The following is a 14,960-nucleotide window of genomic DNA, read 5'->3' as shown; positions in this document are numbered from 1 at the left end:
AAACGCGCGCCCTCCCGCAGAAAGACACTTTGCTACGGGGTTGCTAAAACCCCGACAGGTTCTTTTAATTAAAAAACCCCTCAGAGAGGATTTTAATTAAAAAATTCCAGTCAAAGCCGAGCACTGCCCTGCAGGCCCCGCCGCCCGCGCCCCGCCCGCAGCGACAGCGGCTCCGCCTCATCGCTCCGCCCCGCGCCACGTGCACGCTGCCAAGGGGCGGGGCGCCGCGCAGCCAATAGGCAGCGCCTCCCGCCCGGCAGGCCCGCCCCCCGCCCCCGCGCACCCCATTGGCCGGCGGCAGGCCCCGCCTCCGCCCGCCGTTCTCGCGGGAAGTGGGGGCGGGGCCGGGCCGCCCGCTCCCCCTCGCGCCCCCGCCCCCGGCGCTGGGGTTCCGCCGCGGCCGCTGAGCCCTGCCGCTCCCCGGGAGGCCCCGCCCCGCCCCGCCCGCCACCCATGTCGGCGGCACCGCGCAGGTAGGGGCGCGCCGGTGGCTGGAGCGGGGTGGGGGGAGGCCGTGGCTGAGGGGGAACGGAGTGGGGGCGGCACAGGGGCTGCCCGCCGGGCGGGTGGGAGGGGCCAGAGCGGCCTCGCCGCCGGGCCGATGTCCCCGGTGCCGCGGCCCCTCCCGCTCGCCGCTCCCCGCCCCGCCGGCGCCGCTGTCACGGCGCGCCGCGCGCCCCGCGCCGCGCGCTCCCATTGGCCAGGGCCCTCGGCGCGCCCCGCCCGCCGCGCTCCCATTGGCGGCGCGGCGGGAAGGCGGGGCGCGGCGCGGCCCCTCCGTGCGCCCCCGCCTCCCCGGCGCTGGGGTTCCGCCGCCAGCGAGGCCCGCGCCCCCTCAGGTAGGAACCGGTCCGGCCTCCCGCCGCTCGGCGCCCCCGGCCGCGCCTCCTCCGCCCCGCGGGGGCCCGGCACCCCGCCGCCTCCCCCCGGGAGGCCTCTCTCATCCCCTCCGGAGGAGCCGCGGCCCCGCGCCCCCTCCTCAGCAGCAGGCGGGCCCCCCGCGGCCCCCTCTTCCCTCAGCGGGTCGCCGGTAACGGCAGCCTCGGGGCTCTCTGAACGGCGGGTTGTGTCATCCAGCGGCCGGGGGCTGCTCGGGTGGGCTGGGGAGGGAGCCGGGGCCAGCCGGCCTCACCCCGCGCCGTCGGTGCCCGGGCGTGCTCAGCCCCAGTTGGGAGGTTTGGGATTTCCCTCAGAGCCTGGCAGGGAGAACGCGGGAACGGGGGCTGTGGTTTGCAGGCGTCCGCAGGAGAGCCCTCTGTTTTCCACCCGGTGGGGTTCCAGCGCTGTGAGTCCTGCCTGGAAAACCTCCAATGGAAGGTGAACCAAACTCTAGAAGGAGTAATTGCGCTAATTGAGGCCTCCCCATCCTGGTAAAACCCGGTGTGTTTCTTTGAGAGGAGGCAAAGCCGCCTCCTTCGCCTCAGCAGCGTAACGGGGGTGTTACCTGGTGAGGTGCGACATGGTTTGTGCACGATATCTGGGATGGGCTCGGAGAATAATAAGGAATCGTGTTTAATCACATCGTGCAACCTGGCCTCTGCCAGGCGAGAGGAGGTCGGCTCCCGGTACAGAATGGTGGGCGCTGCTCAGGCAGCTTGTCTGAATATACACCTGGGGAAAATGCTGAAGTGGCCCGGTTGGGTGCTGGGTGGTCCCTGCTCAGGCGTGGGTGCTCTTCTGCCCCGTCAAGGCGTTTCGCATGCGTTTGCGTCTGTACCTGAGACGTGGAGGTATAACAAAAACAACAGGAAGGCACTCACGGTAAGGCTGAGATGCGTAGTCCGGTGTCCGTAAAGCTAAACTCAACTCGGAATACTTTCTTACTCTTTAGTTTTTCCCTGGGAGCTTAAGGTGTATCAGACTTGTCAAACCAAGCTCTGAAACTGCTTCTGTACCAGCAAACAGCAGGTTTCCCCGTGCTTCTGGAATCAGCGAAGTAACAGCCACCTGTAAACCTATTTACGTGAAGGATCACTATGTGCTTTAAGCGAGCGCTGTAGCAGGTGTAACAAGATGAAATTATCTTTGTTAGGAAGGCTGTAGCTAAGTGGTTTTTGTGCTGGAGATATGTTAGTATGGGAACAGTCACCCTCCTTAATGGGACTTAATTCAAAGAGATGTGGCCTATATGTTCTCTTCATTTTGCCTTCTGGAATTCACACCCACTTGAACAGTGTGAAGAGGAGAAAAACCTCATCAACACGCTCTCTGCGAAGGGGAAAATTAAAATAACATCCATGGTTTTTGTAAGAGCTGGAATGAGTGCAGGTGAGTACTCAGATAATGAGGACAGTATGTTCCAGGATCATACGTACTGTGTCGTCTTTCAAAATACAGCATGCAGATCAGCTGCTACAAACCTTGCACATGAGATTGTGGAAGGTCTCTTGTAATGAAAGAGATTTTGGGCGCTTTATTGTAAGGCAAAGTCATGAGAACACAAATAAGATGTGCTTATGCTGTAGCTGCAGATAGGTCCGTGGGCTGTTCTGCTTCTGCCCGTTTCGAGAATCATAAGAAGGATGCATGATAGTAGTATTACGATGCAAAGTTTCAGCTAATATATTATGCCTTAAAGCGAAATTTTAATGTTGCAAAGGCAAATACCTCGCAGCTTCCCAGGTAGTGGAAGAGGATCAGTGTACATACAGGAGCGTGACCTTCCAGTTCTTCCACATGATGCTTGTTGGCTTCAGGGGAATGCAGCACCTCAGATGCAAAAAGTGTGGGGTTTTGGGGTTGTGGGGTTTTGTTTGGGTTGGTTGGTGGTTTGTTTTTTTTTTTTACTATTAGGAACTTGAGCCTTTTGGCTTGTTCCATTAGACACAGGAGTTGCCAGTAGTTAATAGTTCTCCTGGTTAGAGCTGGCCAAGCAAGAAAGGTTTTTAAGGGCGTTATATGCTTCTAAACTTGGCCACTTGTAACAAGCCTTAACAATATTTGATATGTCTGTAGAGGCGTCTTGCCCCACTAAGATGTTCTTTGGCATAGTTGTGAAATCTGGGTGAAATACTGCACTCTGTTTATTTAAAGGCATTGTTTTCACTTCAGTGAACCGCTAACTCTTCTGATACAGTTGGTGATCAATAAATATAATTGAGGTCAAAGGCATCTCGATTATCCAGGTGCTCTTTGTACCTTTTTAAAAAAGCAAATCCCATCTTACCGAGATAAGGCGTAACTTCCATGATTATTTTGTCTGCCCAGCTTGCGAAATGGCTTTTGACATTGTGCTCTAAAAAGGTAGGAAGATTTACTTTAATAAGGAGATAACTGGCACGTGTCCCTTCAGGAGGTGCCTCGGGAAGTCCTTTAACTTTTCAGCAGGTAATAATGTCACTGTCTACATTTGGGATAGTAGCAGTTTCTTCTTTTTTAATAATCTATAAAAGTATCTTAAAGCACCGCCTGGTCAAAGCTGCCCCTTTTGTATCACGCAGTGTGTTACACAGCTAAAAATTAGTAGGGACCTGAAATGATTAGTATCTGGCTGGTGGCCCAGAAAGAGGGAAAGCTGGGTCTGGCAGCATTTGACAGTAATTTTCTGTAAGACAAGTGTCCTTAGCTCTTTCATTGTCCAATTGATTCTTTAACAATAGTGCTCCTGTTTGTAATGCTGAGTCTATAGTGCTACCCCAGCAGGAAAAACAAGAGGTGAGCTAGTCGATGGCTAGTGCACACGCTGCAGTAAACAAGAGGTCTTGGATGACTGCTTCAGAGAAATAGGTGAAATGTGTAAATAACAAAACCAAAAAAAACCCACCAAAAAGCCCCCCAAAATAATATTCGGCAGGAGTGGCAATGCTCGCTTCCAGCACCGTTGTAACATGAGCAGGCGATAATCAAACCTGCTGGTTTATGGTCTTTCTGCCTAATGGTCTTTGGTGGTTTTCTTCTTTCTTTCTGTTCAGGATCTCTACTCCTTTGGTAAGAAAAGGGAAATAATAAGTTGGATTTCACTGAGGTTACATTTAAAGGAGCTGTCTTTCTCTGAACATTTAATTGAGCCATAAGATTAAAAGGCATCTACTTGCGGTGTTTCTTAAGCTGGTTACTTTAGTACTTGGGTATGTTTTTAATGAACTAGCTTTCATGTCTGAGCCGCAGTCAAAACTTTAAGATCTAATTTCTGCTGGTTTTCAAAGCAAGTTGACTCATCAGTTTAGCCTTGTGCTGCAGACCTAAAATGTCAGAAGATGTTCCCCTTTTTACAATATTGCCATTTTGTGATACTCCTTTTTTTTCCCCAATGCTAAAATTCTGATGCTCCTAAATAAAGTTTGGGGAATGAACGCTCGTATTTGGGGACTGTTTGCTCATGCAAGTAAGCCTAGTGCAACTCCAGCTTTTCTGTAGTTACGCTGGATTTTCACTTAGCGTTTCTAGAACGAAATGTAAATTTGCTTTCCTATCAGCACTCGCTATTTTCTTGACTCTCCCTGCGCTCCACAGTTGCAGCTTTTCCTTCTGTTTTTTCACCTCATCCCTCTTAGCATCCTTATTGCTTCCTGCTCCTTCACAGTGTCTTGACGGCGCTGGAACGTGGCACGTCCTCTGTGCGTGATGAGCGGGCTGCTGGCTTTTTAATCCCTCCTCGCCGCCCAACTTCGTGCCGTACGTGCCGACAGAGCCGCAGGTGAGCCTCGGCGCTTGCTTTTAATCTGGGTGAAGCAGTGCGCAAACCTGCGGCAGGACAGAAAGACTTTGTAATGATCTAGCTAATATTTAACAAAGTTTACCTGAAAACCACACATAGCTTCTGAGCTGTGTTTTAAATGTTAATATTGAATTTGAAATATTGGAGGTGACAGATAAAAAGCATGGTAATGAGATCCTTCTAAAGAAAGCTCACTGCTAATTCCAAAGGAAACGAGCTTTTAATTAGTGTCTTATCTCAAGTATGCCACCTTTTCTTTTTTCCTCATTTATATTGCTTGTATTATTAGAGTTGAAGATCAGCTGGTGTCCCCTGATATGGGCACCAGTTGGCTGGTGTCACTTTATAAAGTCTGATTTACAGACTCTTGATGACATGTAGCTTGTTGATCGCAAAATAAATTGGTTTGGCCATGTTTTCAGGAGTTAGAATTTATTGTTGTCTGAAGTAGCACTTCTGGAAATTAAGATGTTCAGGGAATACCCATGTTGCTGCCTGTGCAATATCTACCCTATAGATAGAGACTTTGGAGCATTGCATCTTGGCTCTTTTGGGAATGATATATTCCCTGTTCAATTATAATAAAAACCTTAACACAGAATTTTCTGAAGCAACTGTAAATGCTAAGCAGCAAGGTTAGCCACTCTGTGGCTAAAAAAAACCCCCAAAAACCCTTTTAGCTTGAGCTTTAAAATCTATCTCCTGCTGACCTTGGTAAGGTTGAGAACAATAAGGTTTCTATTTGATTAAGGTTCTTTTCAAATGGGCTTTCCACAGCAATATAAGTTTAAGAATATGTAAAACAACAGGTAAGATTTTTAAAGTTCAGCAAGTGTGCATGTAGTTTGGATCCAGATTGAGAGACATGCATAGATGATTTGGATTAAGGAGCAAGGTCTGCCTAACGAAGCTCACGTGAGCAAAGTGTTTCTGTGTCCAGCGTTTCTGCCCTGGATGTTCCCTGGAGCAGGCACCGGGGAGGTACCGCGGTTCACCACGTGCTCTGCAAACAGGAGTGGTGGTGGTGACCCGCGTTTGCTGGGTTTTGGGGCTAATGCAGAGACCCATGAAAAAGCGAGGTAAGAACAGAGCTGAAGTGAGCTTGACTTGGCGGTAGAGCGCTTGATCTCCTCGTACGTGGTGTGAACAAGGAAGGTTAACACCTGGTTTAGCTTCTAAAGTGGCTTCATTCAAGCTCAGTGTTTTCTGTCCTGCTTGTTGCCATGAAAAATGAAATCTATTCCAGAGCATGTGAGCTTTTTCTCTGTGTCTTGCAGGGCACCTGTGAGTTTAGTTTAAGCTGTGTGTTGCAGCGAGAAACCTTCTGAACAGGCAAGTTTGATAGGAGTGTCTCCGAGCCGGTCTAGCACGGGAAATGGGGCTGTTGGTGCGTTTCTTTTCCTCTTTTTAATTGCATTAAAGTATGCAGGAAATTCCAGAAAGTTTTGAAACAAAAGGGGTTTATTGGGAGGTCCTAGAGCCGGTGAGGCCTTCCCTCAGAGGTGAAAATTCAGAGTCTTTATTTGCACTTCTCGGTCTTGGAGATACCAAAAGTTAGCCTCGCCTTCAGTAAGCGTGTCTGGTGCGTGAAAAGGCAGCCTTGTTCCTCTTAAACTTTGGTTTCCATGCTGAAAGTGAAGTGATTTCCCCGTTTCTTCCTGGGTGTGGTTTTCCTGAAGAAGTGTTTTTGCTGTTTGCCTTCTCTTATAGAAAAAAGGAAATCTAAGTATGACCAGAATGAGCTTATTTTACCAGTTGTTGTATTTAATGAATATTTGAATTTCCCATAGAAATCTCAACAATACCAAAAGGTACCAATTAAGTCCTGCAAACAATGCTTGAAGAAATAAAAAATTGTTTCTATCCGTCAGTTGAAATGGGCAAACGTTAGCCACGCTTCCTACCCCGCTTCATGAATAGCACATCAGCTTGGCCGCAGGCGTTCAGTGCCATCCAGGCGGCAAAGGTAACTGTGGCAAGAAAATCATCTTTAAAAATCGTGCCCTACAAGTGCACTTCTTGTTGCTTATGGTGGGATACATGCCCACAAAGCACCTGAAGCTTTCAGATCTGCAGTCTTCCTAACCCGGGTGGTTGGTATCTCCATTTAATTTTGGAATGCTTGTGGTATTTGCCACGTTTTTAGATAGAGTAGAGTTGTTTAAATGGACCTGAAGGTTATCCAGTCAGGTAACCTTCACACGGTATTTCATTTTACTTTTTTGCTTGCATTCCTATTTTCCCTGAAAAGCTGTTGGATTGCCTTGTGTAGTTTGATGTTATAGGAGATGGCTAGATACCGTTTTGACTGAATAAGAAATAATGGATGGCTGCTGGCTTAATTTTCTTTCTAATAAATTGTTTTAAGCAGCATTTGAACAGATATAAGGATTAATTGTTAAATTGCTTATTGAGCTGACTATTTAAGAGCATGGTTTGTGTTTGCAACCAGTTGTCATAAGCGAGCAAAGCGTAGTGAGTGAGCTGACCTGGATGTGTTTGATTGCTGAGTGTCTCAAGACTTTAGAGAGAAGATGTCATACGTCTGCAGAAGCCTCTGTCAAATCAACGTACTCATCTGAAAATAGGATTCTGGCTTGTGGTTTGAAGTGGAGGGGCCTTTGAAAATACCTCCTTCTTTTTTTGTCTGTGCTAGTTTGATTTATGCTGCTGCTTTTTTTTCTTTAGCATACATTGTTAAAAATGTCGACTTTGATTTTTGGGAAGTTGAGCTATGACTTCAAGACGTATTTATTCATCAAGCTCTCCTGTTAAGAAGGTATCTGAATATGAAGTTGAATACAGAAGGCTGCTGGTTATGTTGTCTTAGCTGATTTTGTTAAGTTCTTTAAAAAAAAAAATAAATTGTGTTAACTGTACTGTGTATCTCAAGCTGAAGGACTAATCGGCTCTTGCCATCCCTGCTGTTTAATGTAGGCTTTCTTAAAAACCCTAAGAAGCTTTCCTCTCCTCGTAGGGCTTTCAGATGTCTCTCTTCCTAATGATAAATGTCAACAAATGAGATCAGAGCATCTTCTGCTGCAGTAAGGGAGAAGTAATTTTCTCAATGTGGTTTGGTTTGGTTTTTCTTTATGGACTGTTTCTCCATGTAGCTGAGAAACCAAAATAGGTCACGTACGTCATCCCGCAAAGAGGGCGAGCGTTTTGGTGACTCGTGGTTGCCAGTGGGATCCGCTGGCTGCTCTGGGACCGGCTGGTAGTACTCGAAGGGAAAACACATGTGCAGGCAGGGCTGCCTGCGCATGGCTGGGGTCTGCCGGCTCCGCAGGTGCGTGGCCGGGGTTTGCTTTGGTGCTGCTGGCTGTGAGCAGCTATTCTAACCAGGGAAACACAGCCGCAGAAACTGCTGGAAACAACTTTGCCTAGGCTTGTGAGGTTTTTGACTAGTTGATATTAAAAATGAAATGAACAATATGAACAGCACTATGGTTGCTCTGCAGATAGAGAAAATGAAGGATGAGACATCTGTGGAAGAACAGGGAAGATGCTGAGTATAATTGGAGCTGCTGTGATTTTTTAAATCTATACTTAGAGTTGTGCACCTCTATTTCACATTATAACTAGTTTTGAGTAGTTTTTTGCCTTGCCCATATGACGAATTTGCACTGGAGCTGCCATACAGAAGGTGAATTTAGATAAAAATCTCAATTACATTGCCAGCTCCAGAAGCGAGGTGCCGGAGATCTGCATGCTTTGTACAATGCCAGCCACCGTCCTCCAGATCTTAGTGGGTTTTGCTATATTTTTTGTGCACTGAGTATTCTTCCAGAAAAACCTGAATTTCCCAGGAAGTTAAACTGTCACAAAAGCTATTCACTTGTGGGTAGGTGGAACAGCTTCATCCTGCTCAGCCATATGTTACTGGTAACTTAAAGCCAGCGGGGTTTTAGGATTAGAAAAGGGTAAGAATTCGGTCACCTCCACAGCCTGGACAGACCAAGACCCCCAGCATTTGGTGCACGGTGTTACAGATGTACCACTGCCCTTCAGCTTGCAAAAATGCTTCTTAATGCCTGTGCCCTTGCAAGCACCAGGCTCTTTCTCACCCCGTTGCCTTTGCCCCTCGGGCGAGGGTGCTCCCTGCGACCTGCTCTTGGGCTTGTCTTCCAGCCGCTCTGCTTGGAAGCCCGTCCCTAGCTTCACGGGTGCGTTGCAACCAACTTGTCTTCTTTTAAGCTCTTTTCAGTGCTTCCCTCAGCAGACAACGAGCTTTCTGCAAATCCCTGCTCTGTAGGCGAAGCTTCAAGTACCTCTGGTGCGTAAGAGCGTGCCACCGATGCCAGGGTCAGCCAGACTGTAGCACTTCTGTTTGAGGAAACCTGCTGGAGGTAACTGGACCTTCACGCCGGGAGGCTCGGCAGGCCCCCGCAGCAGCGTTTTGAAGGCAGCTAAGCATGCACGCAGCGCAGGTTGTGCAGCAACTTGCCATGAAATCTCAGCTTGATGTGCAGTACCTTCACACTTCTGTTGGCACGGTGGTAATTCGTAGCTTGGATGCTTGCGCGCAGTGAATCCTAGGTGGCCAAGCAAAGTAGGTCAGTTATTTTTAAGTGTTATGATTAATTTATAAATGCCATTATTTTGTAGAGGTAAGTAGATCTAAATGCTCAGTCTTATGCAATGGGTGGCTGTTTGCGACAGAAAACTGGTGCTTCACAGTAAACAAACGCTTTTGCAAGGGAGAGCTAGAAGTAAGTGGAAAGGATTATTTTTAAGCTTTAAGCTTTGCATGTCTGGAGATTTTTCTTTAACATGAAATGGTTTTAGAACAGAAAATCTTTCGTGGTATGTAATGCTTCCAAAACCCTTGGCAGATGGGTAACTTTGTTTCCAAACATCAAATGTTTTAGCTGTTTAATGCCTGTTTTTAAGCATGAACAGCACTCTCGGAGAATGTTCATATTAAGCCTGGTGGGAATTAGACTTTTAAAGCACTGTTTCTATTATGTTATCACAAAAAGTGAAGAATTACGGAAAACTTGACGCAACACTTGGACTCCTTTGCATATTATACAAAATAACATCACACTGGAAGAAAAGGGGGGAGGTTTAACCCTCTGTGGTTAGTGAAAGGTGTATATTTGCTTAGCTCTGGTAGGGAAATTGCCTTATATCAAAATAAGCTGTGCATGCACATTTTTGACATGCAATATCAAAACCTTTGAACGCTCACTGGTAGGAGCAGGATCAGTGCCTTGCTGAGAGGTGAGAAAGGAGAGATATGAGAAAAGGTGTGCTTTTGGATTTAATGTCTGCCAGATGCTTTCCTCAATAGTCACGGGTCTTATTTCCACTCGATGTTTCAATACAGGGCTTTTTTATCACTGAATGTGTAGTTTATTACTCCTCTGGACAGGAGGTTATGTATCCCTATTGGTATAACATGGAGAAAGTCGGTCACAATCCACATCTAGTCCTTAAACTCATATTTGATCTTTGAACTACATCTAGAAGTAAATATTTGGTGCCTTATGTCTTACAGAAGTATTACATATCTAGAAGGTGAATTTGTTCTTAAACTTTAAGCTGAGTGGGTCACAGAGCTGAGAATTACAGTAAACACCAGCAGTGAATGTTATGCTTTAGACAAGGATTTTGCACAGTTCTGAGTTTTCTTCAAAAGGCAACTCTTGGCATTGGCATTCAGTAACAGTAAAGTATTCTTGGTATTTGTGGACTGTAAAATTTATAGAGTAATAGATATGCAAATGGGCTGCCACAACACTGCAGGCTGTATAGTAATGCATAATTGTGACATGTTTTTTAGCTATTTGCAAAAATTGGCTTTCTTGCAGGAGTGAGATTTATCAGGTTCTCACCTCTTTAAAGATATAATTCTCAAGTCTCTTACCTAAATACTTTTTTGTTGTTGTTGTTACATTTTATGGTATTGGTGGCTTGGGAAAATGAAAACTTACAGATCATTTGCAGAACTGCTGTATTTTTATGGCCATTTTTCACGTTCAGAAAACCTAAGGTGATGCTGCGTTTCTCTGAGACTTAATAAATTGCTTCATCTCCTGACACGTGTGTTTGTAAAAAGGGCACAGTATCAGGAGGTCAAAAGTTGATGTATTCAGTGCCTGGAAAACCTAGGGGTTCAGGCCCTGGAACAGCCAGGTTTACTCTCTCGGTGTTTGCTAGGGGTGTAGTGCTTGCAAGGTGCATGTTCTTGTGAGGGTGGAGCAGCACACAGGATTTTGGTTTTGCAGACTCTTGTCAATCACGCATTCTGATTTTTGCCTTAAATCCACCTCTGTGATCCTAAAAACCTGTCTTACATATAAGTTTTTAGACCTACGTAAATGAAAAAAATATGACTATCAATCTTCCCCCTTTTTATAGTGCATGTAAACGTGTGCATTTTCCCTGACGTGCGTTATATAGCGTGCCGTTCTCATCCCACGTATTTTATACTGTGCACAATCCAAGGTGCAGAGCTCACTGCATCTGCTTGGTGGTGTATGCTGTAGCTGTAGGCTTAATCCTTGCTGTGACAACTACTTTAAAATCACCATCTGTAACACTCTGTGGTGAAACGCTTCTTGTTCCAGAAGGACCATTGACCAGTAAAACTTTTTTTCCTCCCCCACATAACTACAATTGAAACTGATCCTACCGGTTTTGGTCCTAATGTTCAGTTTCCATTTGAGCAAATGGAGGTTATCTTGTTGAGATATGACTTGTGATGCACTGCATTTTAATACTCACAGGACTGTTAACAAGTTCCCTGCCTGCCTGACAGTGAATTTCAAATTTTGCTGCTATAAAGTTGGCCACTTCTCCAAGAAGATTTAAGCTTTCTTTGCAAAATGTTGCAGCGTAAAAAATACCTAACAAGACACTTGGCTTGACTTGTGACATTGCTTTCTCCTTATTTTAACAGCTCGTGTGACTGACAGTAGTGCACATCTCCCCTTAAACAGTTTCCCAAAGTAGAAGGACTCCTCGGGGACTGAAGTGGGGTTTCTTATTCTCTGGTCTTTGCTGTCAAAGCAAACCCACCCGCGTTCAGTGCGCAGGATTGCAGAGACCCTTCGAAACAGGAGTTGGCAGCAGAGGCATTTTGCTGTGGCTGGAAGAGAGCCCAAAATTAGACCTCAGATCGAACGCGTTGCATTTGTGACTGCTTGAGGACTAAAGGCAAAACTCGTCTCTCCCAGGCCACGGAGGTGTTGGCTGAGCCATCCCACGCCCTGCGCACGGTGGGTTTGTTCTCTCTTGGCTTCCGAGTGCCCTCTGCCGGCACTCACTCCTCTCCTTCCAGGGATGGAAGTATCAACCTTCCAGGATGAAGAATCAACCTCTATTGATTGCAGCAGGTCTGCGTGATGTTTGATATCACTTCCGTGCATCGCAAACACACTCCCCCCCCCCTCCCCCCCCGCCTTGGTACCCAGGTACAATTCAGTCTCCTGCTATTCGCAATCATTTCTCTTGGGACGTGCTTTAAAAAAATTCTTATTCCACCGTTCTGCATTGCAAGCTTAATGTTTGTCTAGATGGGGAGCAGCAGTCTGCACAGAGCCCCTGGCACCCTGCTCCTGCTGGCTGGGGCTGCGTGCGGGAGGCTCACGGGTCTGATGAGGATGGAAAACGAGATGCCGATAAAACCAGCGCAGCTGCGAGAGCGAAGCTTACAATGCTGTGGCTGTGCGGTGGAGGTTTGCCCTGCTCGGGGAGCTGCGGGAGCTCCCGCTCGACTTCGGTGACCGGAGGCAGGTCCTTCGCATTTAGCTCAGGACCGTCTCCAAAATAATTTAGTCTGAGCTTATTTTTTGTAACCTGACAGGGCCCCCACCTTGTAGGACAAGGAAATCAATCTTAAATGGGTGCCTTTATTTTTTAACTCTAAATAACCATTTTGCACTATGTTGCAGTCAGAAAAACCAGCCGTGTTGGGATTGAACACTGGAATGGCAGCATTTAGGAGGGATGGTTTTACTGCCTCGGTGGCTCAAATTGAGGGACTTTCTGCAACAGCCAGTGCCTGGGTTAGTCGAGTTTAACCCCGTGGGCTTGAGTCAGGCTGGTTCTTCTTTCTATGGGACCAAAAATTCCCCTCTCACCAGGAATACAGTTGGGTAAAGCTGAACACTGGTGTTTAAATGGGCAAAAATCAGAATGGAACCCAAATCAGCTACTGAAGTGAATATTGATTTTTAAAAAAAAATTTTTTTGGGGGGGATGGTACATTATTAGTGCAGCTTTGTTGCATGTGTGTTCAGACAATTAAGAATCCCACGTCTGCTTTAAATGTTTCATGAATACTAATGCTGTCTTCCTACTGAGCAGTTAATTGGGTGCTATCACTTTAACCACCTTATTTAAATTGAAAAGCGCTCTTAATAAATGACAAATGTCAGTGTGTGAAACTCGGTGTGTTCAGTGCACTGAAAGCAGGCTGCTGTGTCTGCGCCTCTTCTCCTCTGCCCTCTTCTAGCAGGCTGATACATGACCTTAAACCTGTGAGTCTTTGCTGGCCTTCGGCATCTTAGCTGAGACATCAGGTTGCAGCTTCCACGCTGCTCTCCTGACTGTCCGTACCACCGTCCTGTACAGCTGGGAGGTCACAGAAACGCTGGGTTATGGAAAAGACGTCCGTCTGTCTCGATGGATGGGCACGACACATTTAGAGGAGCCACGTTGATAACGGGCATTGTATGAGAGCAGGAATTCTGGTCTTGGGGTTTATGGCCATCTCGGATGCCTGGTCTGAACTGTGTAACTTGAACCTGTCAGATTCTTGACTCGGATGGGAAAATGTTAAAACGCAGCTCAGAGGAGGAGTTGTGCGTCCTGCCTGTGCCTGTAGATGTGGCTCAGTGTCAGAAATGTGCAACAGCTGGAAGCAGAGTAGAGATTTTTTTCTCTTCATAATCTTGGGCTTTAGAAACAACAAAGTCTGTTTTATAGATCACCAAAGTAAAATATGAGGTCTTACTGGTCTGTTTAATAGAAATGAGATAAAATCCTCCTATCTGTGTATGAAGAGAAAATGTTATTTTTGTGGATTCATGAGAGTAATATGAACAAAATTAGTTAAAGTGGTTTTGGACCATCTCTTTCAGGATGTATCCTGACAGCTTTAGGATGAGATCCTCTTGCTTCTCCTATTGCAAGTCCTTCCTGGTGGGGCTGAGTACTTGTCTCTTCTATAGCTTTTGTTAGCCTGTCCCCTCTCCGGTTAGCTTTGCCTACAGTCAAAACTTTCATTATCAAAAAATGGAAAAGTCTTGTTCTTTTATGTGAGGCTCCCTCCAGGGAGTATCTTAAAACTTTGTACAAAAGCTGGAGTTACGCTGTTGTCCGACCTTACCCTGCTACTGGGAACGCTGTACCTCCTAATGTGGGCAGTTACAAGTAGTCCTTTGTTCTTTTTTTTTTAAATTAAAAAAAAAAAAATAAAAAAAAAATTTCATTACCAAAAAAAAAAGCATAGCAAATCCTTGCTGCTGTAATTGCGTTTTAGGGTATTGCATTCCCACAGTGTTTTATAAAGCGTTAGCCTATATCTAGAAACAGGATTTCATCTTCAGTCGGGAGTTTGGAATTGATTGTGTAAAATCTGCGTGCTTGGCTATTTGTTTTGTCGTTTTGAAACCAGCACGTGCCCATCACTGTAACGCTGTATTTAGACACAGCAGGTTATTAACACATTATCTGATAACGCTGCTGTGGTTGTGCTGAAATTGCAGGTTGCAAGCAAAGGCTTCTAATCACCCGGTACCTGTATTAATGACTTACCAAACCCTGCTGGAATCACTATAATTTCAGAAATAGAACAAAAGGAATCCAAAGCTTCTTTTCAGCGCTGAAGCTGAGTTCGGAGAAGTGAAGCTGAATGGGGCAAAGCTTAAAACAAAGCAGATGGTGCAGACCAGAGAGCAAAAACTTGTCTGTACTGATGGTTAGAAATCTTTCATTTTATGCATGTATTCATAAAAGCTCTTGATAAATGTGTGTGTGTGAATTTTGCCTTCAGCCTGCAAGTCAACTGATTTTCTGCTGAGGTGCCTCCTGAGGAAGCCGGCACCTTGGGCTGCTGCTTCCAACGTGGCTTTGGGCTCCTCTGAACAGAAAATAGCCACTCTCCATCCCTCGGGGCCACGTTAAGTGTCACTTGTGCCTTCTCCTGCTCGGTTTCTGTCCTCTCACCCTCTAGCTCCCGCAGTCCTTGTGGAGCTGGCTGAATGTCTGACTGCGTCAAGATCTCGATCCCTCTTCTGAAGGTACCCGCGGGGATTTCTTTGCTGTTGGAGCGATGCCCTCGTCTAGCCCC

General features: G+C 46.5%; 1 protein-coding gene across 6 annotated transcripts in view; it reads left to right on the top strand.

Moving 5' to 3' along the window:
- Positions 1-337: 337 nt before the first annotated feature.
- Positions 338-14,960, top strand: part of GLCE (glucuronic acid epimerase) — a 55,651-nt gene continuing 41,028 nt past the window's right edge. For 3 of the 6 annotated variants that reach the window (XM_072870663.1, XM_072870657.1, XM_072870666.1), the window contains exon 1: positions 338-473. Coding sequence is in view for 1 of the 6 variants with exons in the window: in XM_072870662.1 (XP_072726763.1) it covers positions 454-473 (20 nt within the window). In the remaining 5 variants the exon portion in view is untranslated. Of the gene's footprint in view, positions 474-769; positions 840-14,960 lie in introns of those variants that run through there. The other 3 variants (XM_072870662.1, XM_072870664.1, XM_072870667.1) reach the window with 3 other exon arrangements.

The sequence above is a fragment of the Ciconia boyciana genome, chromosome 8 (genome assembly GCF_034638445.1).
Source record: "Ciconia boyciana chromosome 8, ASM3463844v1, whole genome shotgun sequence".
Lineage (NCBI taxonomy): Eukaryota > Metazoa > Chordata > Aves > Ciconiiformes > Ciconiidae > Ciconia > Ciconia boyciana.
This window is presented reverse-complemented; position numbering and strand designations above follow the sequence as displayed.